The 19093-nt window shown below is 45.1% G+C and overlaps 1 protein-coding gene across 5 annotated transcripts in view; it reads right to left on the reverse strand.

Moving 5' to 3' along the window:
* Positions 1-11465, reverse strand: part of setd7 (SET domain containing 7, histone lysine methyltransferase) — a 32364-nt gene extending 20899 nt beyond the window's left edge. For all 5 annotated transcript variants that reach the window (XR_014570479.1, XR_014570480.1, XR_014570481.1 and 2 more), the window contains exons 1-3: positions 11425-11465; positions 5508-5637; positions 4354-4555 (exon numbers count right to left, since the gene is read on the reverse strand). Coding sequence is in view for 2 of the 5 variants with exons in the window: in XM_083785626.1 (XP_083641752.1) it covers positions 4354-4555; positions 5508-5637; positions 11425-11461 (369 nt within the window). In the remaining 3 variants the exon portion in view is untranslated. The remainder of the gene's footprint in view (positions 1-4353; positions 4556-5507; positions 5638-11424) is intronic.
* Positions 11466-19093: the final 7628 nt, after the last annotated feature.

The raw sequence follows: 19093 nt of genomic DNA on the forward strand, positions 1-19093 counted from the left end.
ACACACACACACACACACACACACACACACACACACACACACACACACACACACACACAGGAACTGTGTGCCCCTTCATATCAAGTCTGCTTCCAGTGTTGTTTTCGTCGACTAAAACTAAGACGAAAAATGTTTGTCGACTACCTTTTTCCACTGAAGAAAACTAAAGTAAAACTAAATATATGGCAGATCTACAAGCTCACAACGCTTGTAGATCTGCTTTTTTCAGCATCCAACCAAGTGTAAAATGATTTATACTGGATCTCTTGTCCACTAGTCCCTTCCTAACATTTCTTTTTTTTTAAACAATGTATTTATTTTCCTTTTTTACACACAAATGACAATACAAACATACAGAAAGCAAAACAACGATAACCAAAGAAAAAAAAACAAAAAAGAAAAAAAAAAAAACTACAGCACTACTCCTCTTCAGCTCCATCCATTAAATGTGACAAATTATTGTTCTTTATGTAACTTATAAAACGGCCCCCCCACACCTCCTGAAACACTTCTTGTTTGTCCTTAAGAATATATGCAATCTTTTCCAAAGGTAAACATGTCGACAGTTCCCTGAACCACTGTGTGATACTCGGTTTGTCTGGCCTCTTCCAGGTCAATGATATCATTCTCTTAGCTTGTAAAAGACATATATCTATACATATTTGTTCATTACTCTTTATCTTCTGTCCCTCTGGGTATAGACCATAGACTGTAAAAAATATGGACAAAGCGTTCCCCGGGTCTAACATGAACGTAAAATTAAGCCTGAAATCCCTTGCATTCTAATGCACTGTAAATCGCCATCTTTCTAGATCCGTTTGGGCCCAGCTGGCCATTGGCTGGCTCCGTTTGGGCCCAGCTGGCCCATTGGCTGGCCCAGACAACGAGGCGGGACTTCCCCCCTTCTTCTTAGTTGGTTTTTATTTTGACTCGAGTGGGAGGGGAATCCCGATCATAGACTGTAACGGTAGCCACGCCCCTCAGAACATACGCGACTTTATGGCCATTTCCTTTTAATTAATGGGACCATAATTTTCCAAAAAGAATATTATGACATTAGAAATGAGACTTTAAACTAGTGACTGGAAGAAGAAAGTATTCATGACCATGTTTATTAAGGTAATACAGTCTAGGTGAAGTTGGGCCAAAATACATGGGCCTCTATGGAGCTATGGGGCTTTTTGGGTCCAGTCCAGCGCCACAACAGGCCATTATATGAACTACCGATTTCAAATGAGGCTTCACGAAATATCTGGCTGACTGCCCCCCTGGTTTAGACCGAGCAGGAAGAACTTTGGTTCTGGTACAATATGTATTGACAAAATCTTCTGTATTTCCTGCCCGACCTTCCCCCAAAATTCCATCAACTTTGGACAGGACCATAGACAGTGGAACAATGTGCCTCTATCCAGTGTTGGGAAAGTTCTTTTTTTTTAGGAACTAGTTCAGTTCACAGTTCAACATTTTAAAAATGAACTAGTTCCGTTCATAGTTCATCATCCAAAATTTTGAACTAAAGTTCATCGTTTGAAAAATGAATTATTATAGTTATTTTTCGTTCTTTTTTTGCTTTAATTTTTATATATTTTTTACATTTTACAAAAATTGCTCTTTTGCAATGTGAAATGCCACCGAATGGGCACATACTTTTATTGTGAAGGCAAAAGTTTCTGAATGTTCTCAGAGCCTGCATCTCCGCATGCTGGGGGTGGCTGATCTACAAGCTCACAACGTGTCCGGACGTGACGCGTTGTGAGCTTGTATATCAGCTATTTTCAGCACGGAACACATTGTACGGCGAAGAATAAATCAGGCATCACTGCGATTCATTCACTGTGGAAGAGAGATGTCTTTTGTTGGCCGTTCGTGGCGATATTATGGACACGTACCTTCTCGACGCGATAATAACCAACTAAGCTATTGGAAGCTATTTTTCGTGGCACATTATGTTTAATCAAACAACAACAAGTTCCCTCAGTGTTTGTTAGGAGTTGGGACAGTGTCTGCTGCTGTCTGTCAGCGTGCATGATCATCATGCAGTAGCTACATGCGTGCTCCAGTGACAGCTGAGAAAGATTAGTTAATTTGTGTCGGATAGGGACTTATTGGTGGGTTTTCAGCTAAATATTAAGGCCTGTTTAGGGTGTGTTTAAGTGCCGGGGATTTCGCCTGGAAGACTCTATTGAAACACTCACTCTTGAACGAAAGTTGAACGTGAAAAAGTGACGTTCACACACGCCAGAAATGAACGCGTTCACAATGACGTTCATCAAACAGAAATACAGTACGTTCAGTTCACGTTCACCCTAAATGTGAACGAGTTCGTGAACGATCGTTCTTTGAACGCGTTCGGGTACAACACTGCCTCTATCTTCACCGCATCTGGTGCATACATCTGGAATATTACAATTATACTTATTAAGTTTAACTGGTGTGATGTACACTCTCATAAGCCATCTGGTGCATACATCTGGAATATTACAATTATACTTATTGAGTTTAACTGGTGTGATGTACACTCTCATAAGCCAATTGTATTGTAGAAGTTTTAGACGAGTATTCCCAGTCGGGGATTGAGCTTGTACACAAGCCGTACTCTATTGTTCCACTGTTAAACCCTCCTGAATATCTGTTCTCCAGGCATTAAGTCTATCTTCCGAGGATTCCGGAGAAAAGTCAACCAATAGAGTATAGAAGTCTGATATTATCCCCCTTCCGAATGGGTCGTTAACCAAAGCCTTCTCTAGCACAGACATGGATGGGGCCAGCATGGATTGCCCCTGATTAGTTCTAATAAAATCCCTCAGTTGCAGATATTGAAAGAAGTCTTTGCGAGGGATATCATATTTAATGACCAGTTCCTCAAACGAGAGCATACTCCCCCGACCCCTCTCAAATACATCCCTTAATTGACCTATTCCCCTATCAGCCCATAGTTTAACCCCCCCCCCCCATCAGCTCTACCTGGCACAAATGGATTATTACCCCATATTGGGCTGAAGCGAGAGAGACGTGGATGTTCTCCCAAAAATATATTGACCTCATGCCAGACTTCAATCATTGTTTTAACTATGCTTGTAATTCTTTTTAGGTTTTTATAAGTATCTGAGTAAATATAAAGGGGGAGTGGTAGCTTCAAGGAGCTCGATTCCACATCTTTCCATGTCGGCGCCGCATCCGTTGTAAAGTAGAACATTAGTGTTCTCAATTGGGCTGCCCAAAAATACCACAGCAAGTTAGGACACTGTAATCCTCCCCTATCATAGGGTAGATAAAGCAAGGACAATCTAAGCCTAGGACGTCTATTGTTCCAAATAAAGTTGGTAAACAATTTCCTGGTTCTAGAAAAGAAGTTTGGTGGAGGTGACAAGGGTACGTTTTGAAATAAATACAATAGCTTGGGAAGTACATTCATTTTGAGTATATTAATTCTGCCGATCAAAGATATTGAAAGACTTGACCATCTATTAATTGAATTTTCGATTGTGGCTAGAATTGGGTTATAATTAGCATTCACCACCTCTTCCAACCTAGGCACAATTTGGATTCCCAAATAAGTAAAGGCATTTACTGGTCTGAAGTGACGAACATGGCCGGGAGGGTTTGATCTTTCTTCCGAGTTCAGAAGCATTATGGATGACTTAGAATTGTTTACTTTGTAGCCAGATATGCGACCATATGATGTTATTAGATCCAGAACAGAACAGAACCTTCCTAACATTTTAGTCTACTTTTTATTTGTCTACGAAATTGTCAGTATATTTAGTCTTAGTTTTAGTCGTCGTAGCTTAGTTTTCATTTAGTTTCCATTTGTTTTTGTCAGTGAAAAAAGGTAGTCGATGAACATTTTTCGTCTTAGTTTTAGTCGACGAAAACAACACTGAGTAGTTGTACATAGTGGTAGTAGTATTTCTACTCACAGGGTAGTAGTATTAGCATTTCTACTCACAGGGTAGTAGTATTAGTATTTCTACTCACAGGGTAGTAGTATTAGTATTTGTACTCACAGGGTAGTAGTATTAGTAGTATAAGTATTTCTACTCACAGGGTAGAACACCCAGCGTACGTTGTCTCGGTACTGTAGTAGTAGTATTAGTATTTCTACTCATAAGTATTAGTACTCACAGGGTAGTAGACCCAGCAGGCCCCTGTGCGTACGTTGTCTCGGTACTGTAGTAGTAGTATTAGTATTTCTACTCACAGGGTAGTAGTATTAGTAGTATAAGTATTTCTACTCACAGGGTAGTAGTATTAGTAGTATAAGTATTAGTACTCACAGGGTAGTAGTATTAGTAGTATAAGTATTAGTACTCACAGGGTAGTAGTATTAGTAGTATAAGTATTAGTACTCACAGGGTAGTATACCCAGCAGGCCCCTGAGCGTACGTTGTCTCGGTATTGGCCCCTGAAGGCCAGCCGTCCGTCCCGGTCCAGCTCGCGGGCCGCTCCGTTCAGCTCCCCGTCTACGTAGGTCCCCTGGAGCACCGCGCCGTCCTCGTAGGTGTACACCGCTCTGCCCTGGAGGGCGTCATCTACGTAGAACCCCTCTAGAGTACTGTGGAGACGGAGAGAACCGGGTTTAGAGACACCGCTCTGCCCTGGAGGGCGTCGTCTACGTAGAACCCCTCTAGAGTACTGTGGAGACAGAACACTGGGTTTAGGGTACTGTGGAGAGGGAGGGAACCGGGTTTAGAGGGCCTCGTCTACGTAGAACCCCTCTAGGGTACTGTGGAGAGGGAGAGAACCGGGTTTAGAGACACCGCTCTGCCCTGGAGGGCGTCGTCTACGTAGAACCCCTCTAGAGTACTGTGGAGACGGAGAGAACCGGGTTTAGAGACACCGCTCTGCCCTGGAGGGCGTCGTCTACGTAGAACCCCTCTAGAGTACTGTGGAGACGGAGAGAACCGGGTTTAGAGACACCGCTCTGCCCTGGAGGGCGTCGTCTACGTAGAACCCCTCTAGAGTACTGTGGACAGGGAGGGAACCGGGTTAACCCATTCTGACCTGAGATCAGATTCATACGAGGTTTCCACTGGACACACACTGGTCTGATTAACCCATTCTGACCTGAGATCAGATTCTAGAAATGTTCGATTTTTCAAAAATAGCAGACCTACAAGCTCGTATCGCGCCACTCGGTGGCGCGATATGAGCTTGTAGGTCTGCTATTTTTCAATAGCTAAAGCATAACATGATGCTGACACCAAAATGGGTTCCCGTTCAGAATGGGTTTAGAGTAGGCCTACTGTAGAGATTCCTATCAGATGCTGATGACGTAAAATTCTCCCTTCATTGTCAATCATAATTGAATGTTTGTTTGGACAAAGCTGGTTATACGTAGGAGGAGGGGCTATAGTGACCCTCAAAAATAAAGATTGCAGAGGAAAAACGTCCATTTAGAATATTCAGACACTGTAGGGTTAAATGGGACAGACAGGCAGGCAGGCAGGCAGGCAGACAGGCAGACAGACAGACAGACAGACAGGCAGACAGACAGACAGACAGACCTTCCATCAAAGAAGTAGAACTTCCCCTTTCCGTTCTTCTCGCCGTGAGTGAAGTTTCCCTCGAAGCGATCGCTGGACGAATACGTCACGGTACAGGACCCATGGGGGAGGTCCTCGTCATCTAGGGGACCTGCACACACACACACACACACACACACACACACACACACACACACACACACACACACACACACACACACACACACACACACACACACACACACACACACACACACACACACACACACACAGTACGTTACTGTACAGAACCTACTTTACGTTACTGTACAGGACCCATGACAAAAAAGTCGCAACAAAAAAGTCGCAACAAAAAAAAGTTGCGACGGTTGAGCTAACCGTCAGCCTGGCTCAGAGGCCTCTAGGGGCCCAGACGGTGGAGCTAACCGTCAGCCTGTCTCAGAGGCCTCTAGGGGCCCAGACGGTGGAGCTAACCGTCAGCCTGGCTCAGAGGCCTCTAGGGGCCCAGACGGTGGAGCTAACCGTCAGCCTGTCTCAGAGGCCTCTAGGGACCCAGACGGTGGAGCTAACCGTCAGCCTGGCTCAGAGGCCTCTAGGGACCCAGACGGTGGAGCTAACCGTCAGCCTGGCTCAGAGGCCTCTAGGGGCCCAGACGGTGGAGCTAACCGTCAGCCTGGCTCAGAGGCCTCTAGGGGCCCAGACGGTTGAGCTAACCGTCAGCCTGGCTCAGAGGCCTCTAGGGGCCCAGACGGTGGAGCTAACCGTCAGCCTGGCTCAGAGGCCTCTAGGGGCCCACTGGGAACCCCACTGGGAACCAACCGGTGGGAAAGAACTGAACCGGTTCCCACTGGGAACCAACCGGTGGGAAAGAACTGAACCGGTTCCCACTGGGAACCAACCGGTGGGAAAGAACTGAACCGGTTCCCACTGGGAACCAACCGGTGGGAAAGAACTGAACCGGTTCCCACTGGGAACCAACCGGTGGGAAAGAACTGAACCGGTTCCCACTGGGAACCAACCGGTGGGAAAGAACTGAACCGGTTCCCACTGGGAACCAACCGGTGGGAAAGAACTGAACCGGTTCCCACTGGGAACCAACCGGTGGGAAAGAACTGAACCGGTTCCCACTGGGAACCAACCGGTGGGAAAGAACTGAACCGGTTCCCACTGGGAACCAACCGGTGGGAAAGAACTGAACCGGTTCCCACTGGGAACCAACCGGTGGGAAAGAACTGAACCGGTTCCCACTGGGAACCAACCGGTGGGAAAGAACTGAACCGGTTCCCACTGGGAACCAACCGGTGGGAAAGAACTGAACCGGTTCCCACTGGGAACCAACCGGTGGGAAAGAACTGAACCGGTTCCCACTGGGAACCAACCGGTGGGAAAGAACTGAACCGGTTCCCACTGGGAACCAACCGGTGGGAAAGAACTGAACCGGTTCCCACTGGGAACCAACCGGTGGGAAAGAACTGAACCGGTTCCCACTGGGAACCAACCGGTGGGAAAGAGCTGAACCGGTTCCCACTGGGAACCAACCGGTGGGAAAGAACTGAACCGGTTCCCACTGGGAACCAACCGGTGGGAAAGAACTGAACCGGTTCCCACTGGGAACCAACCGGTGGGAAAGAACTGAACCGGTTCCCACTGGGAACCAACCGGTGGGAAAGAACTGAACCGGTTCCCACTGGGAACCAACCGGTGGGAAAGAACTGAACCGGTTCCCACTGGGAACCAACCGGTGGGAAAGAACTGAACCGGTTCCCACTGGGAACCAACCGGTGGGAAAGAACTGAACCGGTTCCCACTGGGAACCAACCGGTGGGAAAGAACTGAACCGGTTCCCACTGGGAACCAACCGGTGGGAAAGAACTGAACCGGTTCCCACTGGGAACCAACCGGTGGGAAAGAACTGAACCGGTTCCCACTGGGAACCAACCGGTGGGAAAGAACTGAACCGGTTCCCACTGGGAACCAACCGGTGGGAAAGAACTGAACCGGTTCCCACTGGGAACCAACCGGTGGGAAAGAACTGAACCGGTTCCCACTGGGAACCAACCGGTGGGAAAGAACTGAACCGGTTCCCACTGGGAACCAACCGGTGGGAAAGAACTGAACCGGTTCCCACTGGGAACCAACCGGTGGGAAAGAACTGAACCGGTTCCCATTGGGAACCAACCGGTGGGAAAGAACTGAACCGGTTCCCACTGGGAACCAACCGGTGGGAAAGAACTGAACCGGTTCCCACTGGGAACCAACCGGTGGGAAAGAACTGAACCGGTTCCCACTGGGAACCAACCGGTGGGAAAGAACTGAACCGGTTCCCATTGGGAACCAACCGGTGGGAAAGAACTGAACCGGTTCCCACTGGGAACCAACCGGTGGGAAAGAACTGAACCGGTTCCCATTGGGAACCAACCGGTGGGAAAGAACTGAACCGGTTCCCACTGGGAACCAACCAGTGGAAAAGGGGTCACAGTGGCGTGCACAGATAGACACTAGGGGGTGCTTTTTTTTCTTAATTTGTAGTGTGTGGACCATGCGGTGACATTGATCAAATCTTGATAAAAAAAACGCTTCTACTATATTATTTAGGCCCCCCCACAATCTAAAGCTATGTTTCTATGTCAGTGGTTCTTCGATTAAAAAATAAAGAAATAGCAGACCTACAAGCTCATAGCGCGCCACTCGGTGGTGGTGGGATATTACACACTCGTTAAGTAAGCACCCTTACTTTTAAGAGTGTGCGGCCGAGCTGTGCCCAAGCAAGGTCACTCAGTGACAAGACAAATGTCTATATAGTGACTGGTAAAAGGAGTGACACGTCAGAATTCTCCAGGATAGACCAGCTCTCTGTCCTGTGCTTCGCGGGGCCCCAAATCTGTGGACAGATATGATCGAATCCGAATTCGTGATGTAACAGGTCGTATTTGCTTTCATGTATGTCTTTGCTGTTCATATGTATATATCACATGACCATTCAATTTGGGATAATTGTGGGCAATCAATAAATGCCAGATCTTGTGAACCCATAATTTTAAGTGTACAGCCTGTTTATTGGACTATTAGATAACCCTCTCACAGGATGGCGCATCAGTGGCGCGCTATGAGCTTATGAGCATGTATGACATGTCAACACACACACAGCACACACACAACTATGACATGTCAACACACACACAGCACACACACAACTATGACATATCAACACACACACAGCACACACACAACTATGACATATCAACACACACACAGCACACACACAACTATGACATGTCAACACACACACAGCACACACACAACTATGACATATCAACACACACACAGCACACACACAACTATGACATATCAACACACACACAGCACACACACAACTATGACATATCAACACACACACACAGCACACACACAACTATGACATATCAACACACACACAGCACACACACAACTATGACATATCAACACACACACAGCACACACACAACTATGACATATCAACACACACACAGCACACACACAACTATGACATATCAACACACACACACAGCACACACACAACTATGACATATCAACACACACACAGCACACACACAACTATGACATATCAACACACACACAGCACACACACAACTATGACATATCAACACACACACAGCACACACACAACTATGACATATCAACACACACACACACAGCACACACACAACTATGACATATCAACACACACACAGCACACACACAACTATGACATATCAACACACACACAGCACACACACAACTATGACATATCAACACACACACAGCACACACACAACTATGACATAACACACACACAGCACACACACAACTATGACATATCAACACACACACAGCACACACACAACTATGACATATCAACACACACACAGCACACACACAACTATGACATATCAACACACACACAGCACACACACAACTATGACATATCAACACACACACACAGCACACACACACAACTATGACATATCAACACACACACAGCACACACACACAACTATGACATATCAACACACACACAGCACACACACACACACACACACACACACACACACACAACTATGACATATCAACACACACACAGCACACACACACAACTATGACATATCAACACACACACAGCACACACACACACACACACACACACACACACAACTATGACATATCAACACACACACAGCACACACACACACAACTATGACATGTCAACACACACAGCATGCTAGCATGCTAGCTCAACAAACACACTAATTAATGATATCATAATATATCACATAATGAGAGGTCCCAGAGGTACATTTACACACTGTGATTACTTTGTCCCTGGGTTTATTTGCTCAACCTGCACACACTTCTCTTTTATTGATGTTTATACCTTTTCCTACTGTTTTTATTGTGCGAATAAACTATAAACTAAACATTTACACACCGTGTTGTTATAAATAAACAGAATGATGAAGCTGCATGTTCGCACTGTCAACAATTAAGACACAATAACTAATAACGTACATTTTTTTACAGCATGCCATCTTAGCACACTTGTTAATTATATCATATACAGTATGTAACTCCGGGAGGGTGCTTATGGAACCAAATGGACCCTCTTACACCCTCCCAAGTATAGCCTATAATACTGTATACCCTACTGTACACGCATGACAGCATTTATGCTATCTACCGGTTAGTGTTGTTTTCGTCGACTAAAACTAAGACGAAAAATGTTTGTCGACTACCTATTTTCACTGACTAAAACAAAAACAAAAAAACTAAATAAAAACGAATCTATGATGACTAAAACTAAGACTAAATATACTGACAATTTCGTCAACAAATAAAAACTAGACTAAAATGTTAGGAAGGGACTTAGTGGACAAGAGATCCGGTTTTATGCTGGCTGCGACGCGTTGTGAGATTGTATATCTGCTATTTTCAGCATGCAACCAAAGTGTAAAATATGTCATTACAACGACATCAAGGCCTGTCAAAACACATTTTAGTCGACTAAATCAACTGTAGATTTAGTCGACTAAAATCGTATGACATTTAGTCGACTAAAACTAGACTAAACACTAGAACATTCCAGGTGACTAAAATGTGACTAAAACTAAGTGAAAACTATTCAAGAGACTATATGACTAAAACTAAAATAGAAATTTGCTGCCAAAAACAACACTGGTGTAGCTGTACACGCATGACAGCATGTAATGCTATCTACCGGTATCTGAAACCATGTGCGACTTTGTGTAGGCTATAGGCTACAGTAACAGTCATCATGTGCAACGTTACTGTAACTGACTCTGGGTCCGGGAGGGTGCACGGGGGAACCAAATGGACCCTTACTTCACGGGTCCATTTGGTTCCACTGTGCACCCTCCTAGAGTCAAATTACACACTTCTGTTTGTAAACAAGAGGCAGCCATAGAGCATGACAGCTAGAGGCAGCGTAATATGCTATCTGTCTAAAACCACAACTTTGTAAACCTACAATTATCATCATGTGTATAACTATCCGGTACTGGTGGAACCAAATGGACCCCTCACGGGTCCATTTGGTTCCGCTGCGCAGTGTGCACACCCTCCCCGGCCGGTTTATCATTATTCATTAAACGCGCATATTGATTATTGATTACTTATAATGAAACGTGAACACTTCCACACAGACAGCGGGAGTCGAGGCGCACCGTGGCCGGCCTGCCTCGCCTGTCAGGCGGCCTCACTCCCCCACCACAGCCCCTGGCCTGGCTGGGACTCTGTGCCACCACAGGCCGCACGCACACACACACACACACACACACACACACAAGCACACACACAAGCGCACACACACGGCGTGGTGTTAATTTATGTATGTATGATTAATTAATAAATGATGACGATATTATTAATAAATGTTTTGAATTACCTTCCACCACCTCTTCCATGTCATCGTCGCTGTCCATTCTGAGAGAGGAGTGTGTGTGTGTGTGTGTGTGTGTGTGTGTGTGTGTGCGTTACGTTGTGAGAGAGAGTGTGTGTGTGTGTGTGTGTGTGTGCGTTACGTTGTGAGAGAGTGTGTGTGTGTGTGTGTGTGTGTGTGTGTGTGTGTGTGTGCGTTACGTTGTGAGAGAGTGTGTGTGTGTGTGTGTGTGTGTGTGTGTGTGTGTGTGTGTGTGTGTGTGCGCGCGCGCGCACGCGTGCGTGACGGTAAGAGAGAGAGAGAGAGAGAGAGAGAGAGAGAGAGAGAGAGAGAGAGAGAGAGAGAGAGAGACAGAGAGAGAGAGAGAGAGAGAGAGAGACAGAGAGACAGAGAGAGAGACAGAGAGACAGAGAGAGAGAGACAGAGAGAGAGAGAGAGAGCGAGAGAGAGGGGGGGGGTGGGAGAGAGAGAGAGGGGGGGGGGGGGGGGGGAGAGAGAGAGAGAGAGAGAGAGAGAACCATAACTTACTAACATGTAGTTCATAAGTGTATTCCTTTATATCTTTTATAATTTCCTGACAGATTTAACCTCACAACTCTTATGGTTTTATTTAGATAGGTACATTACAATTCACACATTTGTTTATTCAAATTTAATTGTACACATTTTATATACTAGCCCCTCCTATAAACAGCTTTAAGGGACGGTCTATCGTTTAGACCTTGATTAGCCTAAGTAATCAAGGTCTAAATGTAGTCTATATAATAGACTAGCTCTGGTCCATATAGCCTTCTACTGCTTCTACCATTCTGCCCGCCAGTGGCGGAAGGTTCCTATAACGGCAGTGGGTGCAGCCACGCATATTTGCGCTGCGGCTGGCTGCTATTAGCTCTTAAAAGAGCCGTTGTGTTGTGTTATTATTTTGCCAGTGGGTTCTTCTGCTCCTGTGCACCCCCGGAGTTGACGCCACTGCTGCCCACAGTATAAGGCTATGGAACTTTCAGTTTTAAATCTCAAATCGAAATCAGACCAGCCTCTCCTCTTTAGCGTAAATAAAAAATAACGTTTTTGCTACTCACCAAAACAAAGGCGGGTTGTGTCATTAGAAAGCCTACTTTCCTTAGTGGACGCACTCTGAGCCCCCCCCCCCCCCCCCCACCCCCCCCACACGTATAAACTGTACTTTTTGGCCAGAAAGGGATTTCTTTCCACCGGAGGAAAAATATTCTCTATGAGGCAGTTCTCTGGGCAATATCAGTAGAGGGCGCAGCGGAGTAACTAAAAAGGTTTTTGGCCAAAAAGTACCGTTTATACGTGTGGTGGGGGGGGGGGGGGGGGGGGGGGGTGGTGGGGGGCTCAGAGTGCGTCCACTATGGAAAGTAGTCTTTCTAATGACACAACCCGCCTTTGTTTTGGTGAGTAGCAAAAACATTCTTTTTATTTAGGCTAAAGAGTAGAGGCTGGTCTGCATTCATTCATGCGAGCGGCGGAAGTTGAGAGTGACATAGCTCTAATGCAACACATTAGAGCTATGGACCAGAGCTATATATAGACTACATTTGATTAGCCTGGCTAAGAGTTGATTTAGAGAAGCTATACATGCATCGTTGCGTCTTTGCAACGTCATGTCGCTGCATGGTTTCCTTTGGCAACGCTCGGTAAACTGCACCCTTTAATCTGCCCCGGTGTGAACGCAACAGTCTACACCTCCGTTATGAATACGATACACCTGTTAATGATTCCATTATAGATTCTACGATGCATAATGAATCTTATCACTGCACGACATGGCACGGTTCTCATCAGTCGTGTGTCCTTCCATGCGCTACGTCCAACCAGGGAAACTTGGACACTCAGGCATGAAGGAAGCATGAGTTCAAGTCCGTTGCTCTCCCCTTGTCCCCATATGGAGACTAGGTTGGTCTCCCCTTGTCCCCCATATATGGGGACTAGGTTAATGGTCTCCCCTTGTCCCCCATATATGGGGAGTAGGTTGGTCTCCCCTTGTCCCCCATATATGGGGACTAGGTTAATGGTCTCCCCTTGTCCCCCATATATGGGGAGTAGGTTGGTCTCCCCTTGTCCCCCATATATGGGGACTAGGTTGCTCTCCCCTTGTCCCCCATATATGGGGACTAGGTTGGTCTCCCCATGTCCCCCATATATGGGGACTAGGTTGGTCTCCCCTTGTCCCCCATATATGGGGACTAGGTTGGTCTCCCCTTGTCCCCCATATATGGGGACTAGGTTGGTCTCCCCTTGTCCCCCATATATGGGGACTAGGTTGGTCTCCCCTTGTCCCCCATATATGGGGACTAGGTTGCTCTCCCCTTGTCCCCCATATATGGGGACTAGGTTGCTCTCCCCTTGTCCCCCATATATGGGGACTAGGTTGGTCTCCCCTTGTCCCCCATATATGGGGACTAGGTTGCTCTCCCCTTGTCCCCCATATATGGGGACTAGGTTGGTCTCCCTTTGTCCCCCATATATGGGGACTAGGTTAATGGTCTCCCCTTGTCCCCCATATATGGGGACTAGGTTGCTCTCCCCTTGTCCCCCATATATGGGGACTAGGTTGGTCTCCCCTTGTCCCCCATATATGGGGACTAGGTTGGTCTCCCCTTGTCCCCCATATATGGGGACTAGGTTGGTCTCCCCTTGTCCCCCATATATGGGGACTAGGTTGGTGGAGGGTGTGTAGAGCCCAGGATCACATTAGATGATTGACACAGGGGTGAAAAATGGGTTACAATAAATCGTGGGATAAAAATATATATTTAAAAAAACAACACGAGCAGTCAGAGAGATACCCAACAACATACTTTATTTAGAATGATATCACATTTATTTATAGGCTTCCATTAAGCGATTAATCGCGCCGACGCATAATCGTGCGCAACGCGTCGCTGAAATGGATTCCATCGATTGGCACGGTGTTCTGTGATAGGTTGGCCTTCAGCCCAGACCACACCCATAATGATCCCAGACGCCACCAAAACGTTCTGTCGTGGGCGTTCCGTCGTGGCCGTTCCGTCGTGGGCATTCAAAGGAGCTTCACTGGCATGAGAAAACGCTAGTTTTCTGTCCGTCTGTGCGTGTGTTTGTGTGTGTCACAAAAGCCGGCTGTGTGTGTGTGTGGGCGTGCGCGCGCGTGTGTGTGTGTGTTTGTGCGTGTCGCATTAACCCATTCTGACCTGAGATCAGATTAAAAAAATGTCTTCTATGTCAGTCGCTCTCCGATTTTTCTAAAATAGCAGACCGACAAGCTCGTAGCGCGCCACTCGGTGGCGCGCTACGAGCTTGTAGATCTGCTATTTTTCAATAGCTAAAGCACGACATGATGCTGACACCTAAATGGGTGCCCGCCTCAAAATGGGTTAACGTCAAGTCTCAAAACCACTTTGCCAAAATCATTGCTGTGGAGACAGATATTGGTTGCAGCTTGTGGTGCTTGTGTGTGTTGTGTGTGATCATATAATTATGCCTTATGCTGATTTATTAAAGCACGTTGTGACTTCAGTTTGGAAATATGAATTGGAAAACAATCATTGGAAAATGTTGTTGCGCTATATAAATTAATTCATCGTCATTATAGGACCAGTTAACCCATACTGGCCAGGAACCCCTGTGTGTTTTAAGCATCGTTACACTTTGGCTATTGAAAAATAGCAGATCTACAAGCTCGTAGTTCTGCTATTTCTGAAGAATCTTGACAATGTGGCTCAAATCTTTGAATATATTATTCTGTCAGAGCGAAACGTTTTTAACTCAAATCTTTGAATATATTATTCTGTCAGAGCGAAACGTTTTTAACTCAAATCTTTGCTTCTGAGAGGTTCCTGGAACAACATATTTTCAGATGGGGGTCGGCGGCCAATAATTACAGATATTTCTGGGGGTCGTTGACGTGAAAAAGGTTTGAGAACCACTGATACAGAAACATGAGGTTTTCAGAAAACTGTGTAGGATTTAGAAGGCATTTGTAGAATCGTCCTGGCATACAGGCAGTTTCACTGGTCAGGTTTGGGCTTCAGAGGCGGCGGCGTCAACAAAAACAAAAGCATAGACTTTACACCTCGTCCAGTGGCGTGCACAGACATTTAGAGGGGCAAGGTGCTCAAGTGAAAAAAAGGGCACCTTGTGCAGCGCATTTTGGGGCTTTCTTTAGCTATTGAAAAATAGCAGATCTACAAGCTCATAGCTATGAGCTTGTAGATCTGCTATTTCTCAATAGGTAAAGCATAACATGATGCTAACACCAACATGGGTTCCCGTTCAGAATGGATTAATTATACTCGTGTTGAGCAATGAGCTACTAATTTAGACCACAACAACATGCAAACATGACCGCGCTGTTAATATTACATCAGTATTCTGATATTAACCTGAGGGCCGCCCGCATTAAGTGAAGGTGGGGGCCGCATGTGGCCCCCGGGCCGCCAGTTCCCCCCCCCCCCCCTTACAGCCCCTCCTTCCATTGGCCCTGCAGCCACAGCTGAGGTGTCGCTCTGCAGCCATAGCTGAGGTGTCGAGCTGCAGCCACAGCTGAGGTGTCGTCGAGCTGCGTGTGAATAGGTGTACGCTCAGACATAATAATTAAAACAACCAAATGATCAACAGACTCTTCCGTCTGTCTGTAGACGAGAAAATGACCTCTGTTGGATCTTCACTATTTACACTGTTTGTACAGTACAGTACAGTACAGTACAGTACAGTACAGTACAGTACAGTACAGTACAGTACAGTACAGTACAGTACAGTACAGTACAGTACAGTACAGTACAGTACAGTATGGCAGACGGTAGCTTTAGGAACTCCAGCTAAAGCTTCTTCTTCTTCACGTGATAAGAATCAGTGGTGAGTCCAAGACATAGCTTCAAAAATCTACTTCTTACAAATCAGTCCGATAACGCGTTTGATAATACGTACAGTACAGTGATATACGTACAGTACAGTGATATACGTACAGTACAGTGATATACGTACAGTACAGTGATATACGTACAGTACAGTGATATACGTACAGTACAGTGATATACGTACAGTACAGTGATATACGTACAGTACAGTGATATACGTACAGTACAGTGATATACGTACAGTACAGTGATATACGTACAGTACAGTGATATACGTACAGTACAGCGGAAACAGCAGATCTACAAGATCACAACGCCAACCCACCGGGACTGGGAACCACTTGGCAGATGTTGTGGTTGGTGTGAATGTGAAAGCATTGAATACAGTTGTAATGAAGTGTACTCTGATACGGATCGCTGCAATGTGAAAGCATTGAATACAGTTGTAATGAAGTGTACTCGGGTACGGATCGATGCAATGTGAAAGCATTGAATACAGTTGTAATGAAGTGTACTCGGATACAGATCGATGCAATGTGAAAGCATTGAATACAGTTGTAATGAAGTGTACTCAGATACGGATCACTGCAATGTGAAAGCATTGAATACAGTTGTAATGAAGTGTACTCGGATACGGATCGATGCAATGTGAAAGCATTGAATACAGTTGTAATGAAGTGTACTCGGATACAGATCACTGCAATGTGAAAGCCTTGAATACAGTTGTAATGAAGTGTACTCGGATACGGATCGATGCAATGTGAAAGCATTGAATACAGTTGTAATGAAGTGTACTCGGAATACGGATCGATGCAATGTGAGAGCATTGAATACAGTTGTAATGAAGTGTACTCGGATACGGATCGATGCAATGTGAAAGCATTGAATACAGTTGTAATGAAGTGTACTCGGATACGGATCGATGCAATGTGAAAGCATTGAATACTGTTGTAATGAAGTGTATTCGGATACGGATCACTGCAATGTGAAAGCATTGAATACAGTTGTAATGAAGTGTACTCAGATACAGATCGATGCAATGTGAAAGCATTGAATACAGTTGTAATGAAGTGTACTCGGATACGGATCACTGCAATGTGAAAGCACTGAATACAGTTGTAATGAAGTGTATTCGGATACGGATCGATGCAATGTGAAAGCATTGAATACAGTTGTAATGAAGTGTACTCAGATACGGATCACTGCAATGTGAAAGCATTGAATACAGTTGTAATGAAGTGTACTCGGATACGGATCGATGCAATGTGAAAGCATTGAATACAGTTGTAATGAAGTGTACTCGGATACAGATCACTGCAATGTGAAAGCATTGAATACAGTTGTAATGAAGTGTACTCGGATACGGATCGATGCAATGTGAAAGCATTGAATACAGTTGTAATGAAGTGTACTCGGAATACGGATCGATGCAATGTGAAAGCATTGAATACAGTTGTAATGAAGTGTACTCGGATACGGATCGATGCAATGTGAAAGCATTGAATACAGTTGTAATGAAGTGTACTCGGATACGGATCACTGCAATGTGAAAGCATTGAATACAGTTGTAATGAAGTGTACTCGGATACAGATCACTGCAATGTGAAAGCATTGAATACAGTTGAATGAAGTGTACTCGGATACGGATCGATGCAATGTGAAAGCATTGAATACTGTTGTAATGAAGTGTATTCGGATACGGATCACTGCAATGTGAAAGCATTGAATACAGTTGTAATGAAGTGTACTCAGATACAGATCGATGCAATGTGAAAGCATTGAATACAGTTGTAATGAAGTGTACTCGGATACGGATCGATGCAATGTGAAAGCATTGAATACAGTTGAATGAAGTGTACTCAGATACAGATCGATGCAATGTGAAAGCACTGAATACAGTTGTAATGAAGTGTACTCGGATACGGATCACTGCAATGTGAAAGCATTGAATACAGTTGTAATGAAGTGTACTCGGATACAGATCACTGCAATGTGAAAGCATTGAATACAGTTGAATGAAGTGTACTCGGATACGGATCGATGCAATGTGAAAGCATTGAATACTGTTGTAATGAAGTGTATTCGGATACGGATCACTGCAATGTGAAAGCATTGAATACAGTTGTAATGAAGTGTACTCAGATACAGATCGATGCAATGTGAAAGCATTGAATACAGTTGTAATGAAGTGTACTCGGATACGGATCGATGCAATGTGAAAGCATTGAATACAGTTGAATGAAGTGTACTCAGATACAGATCGATGCAATGTGAAAGCACTGAATACAGTTGTAATGAAGTGTACTCAGATACGGATCACTGCAATGTGAAAGCATTGAATACAGTTGTAATGAAGTGTACTCGGATACGGATCGATGCAATGTGAAAGCATTGAATACAGTTGTAATGAAGTGTACTCGGATACGGATCGATGCAATGTGAAAGCATTGAATACAGTTGTAATGAAGTGTACTCGGATACGGATCGATGCAATGTGAAAGCATTGAATACAGTTGAATGAAGTGTACTCGGATACGGATCACTGCAATGTGAAAGCACTGAATACAGTTGTAATGAAGTGTACTCGGATACGGATCGATGCAATGTGAAAGCATTGAATACAGTTGAATGAAGTGTACTCGGATACAGATCGATGCAATGTGAAAGCATTGAATACAGTTGTAATGAAGTGTACTCGGATACGGATCGATGCAATGTGAAAGCATTGAATACAGTTGGATGAAGTGTACTCGGATACAGATCGATGCAATGTGAAAGCATTGAATACAGTTGTAATGAAGTGTACTCGGATACGG

Source organism: Protomyctophum parallelum (genome assembly GCF_964188405.1).
Source record: "Protomyctophum parallelum genome assembly, chromosome: 16".
Lineage (NCBI taxonomy): Eukaryota > Metazoa > Chordata > Actinopteri > Myctophiformes > Myctophidae > Protomyctophum > Protomyctophum parallelum.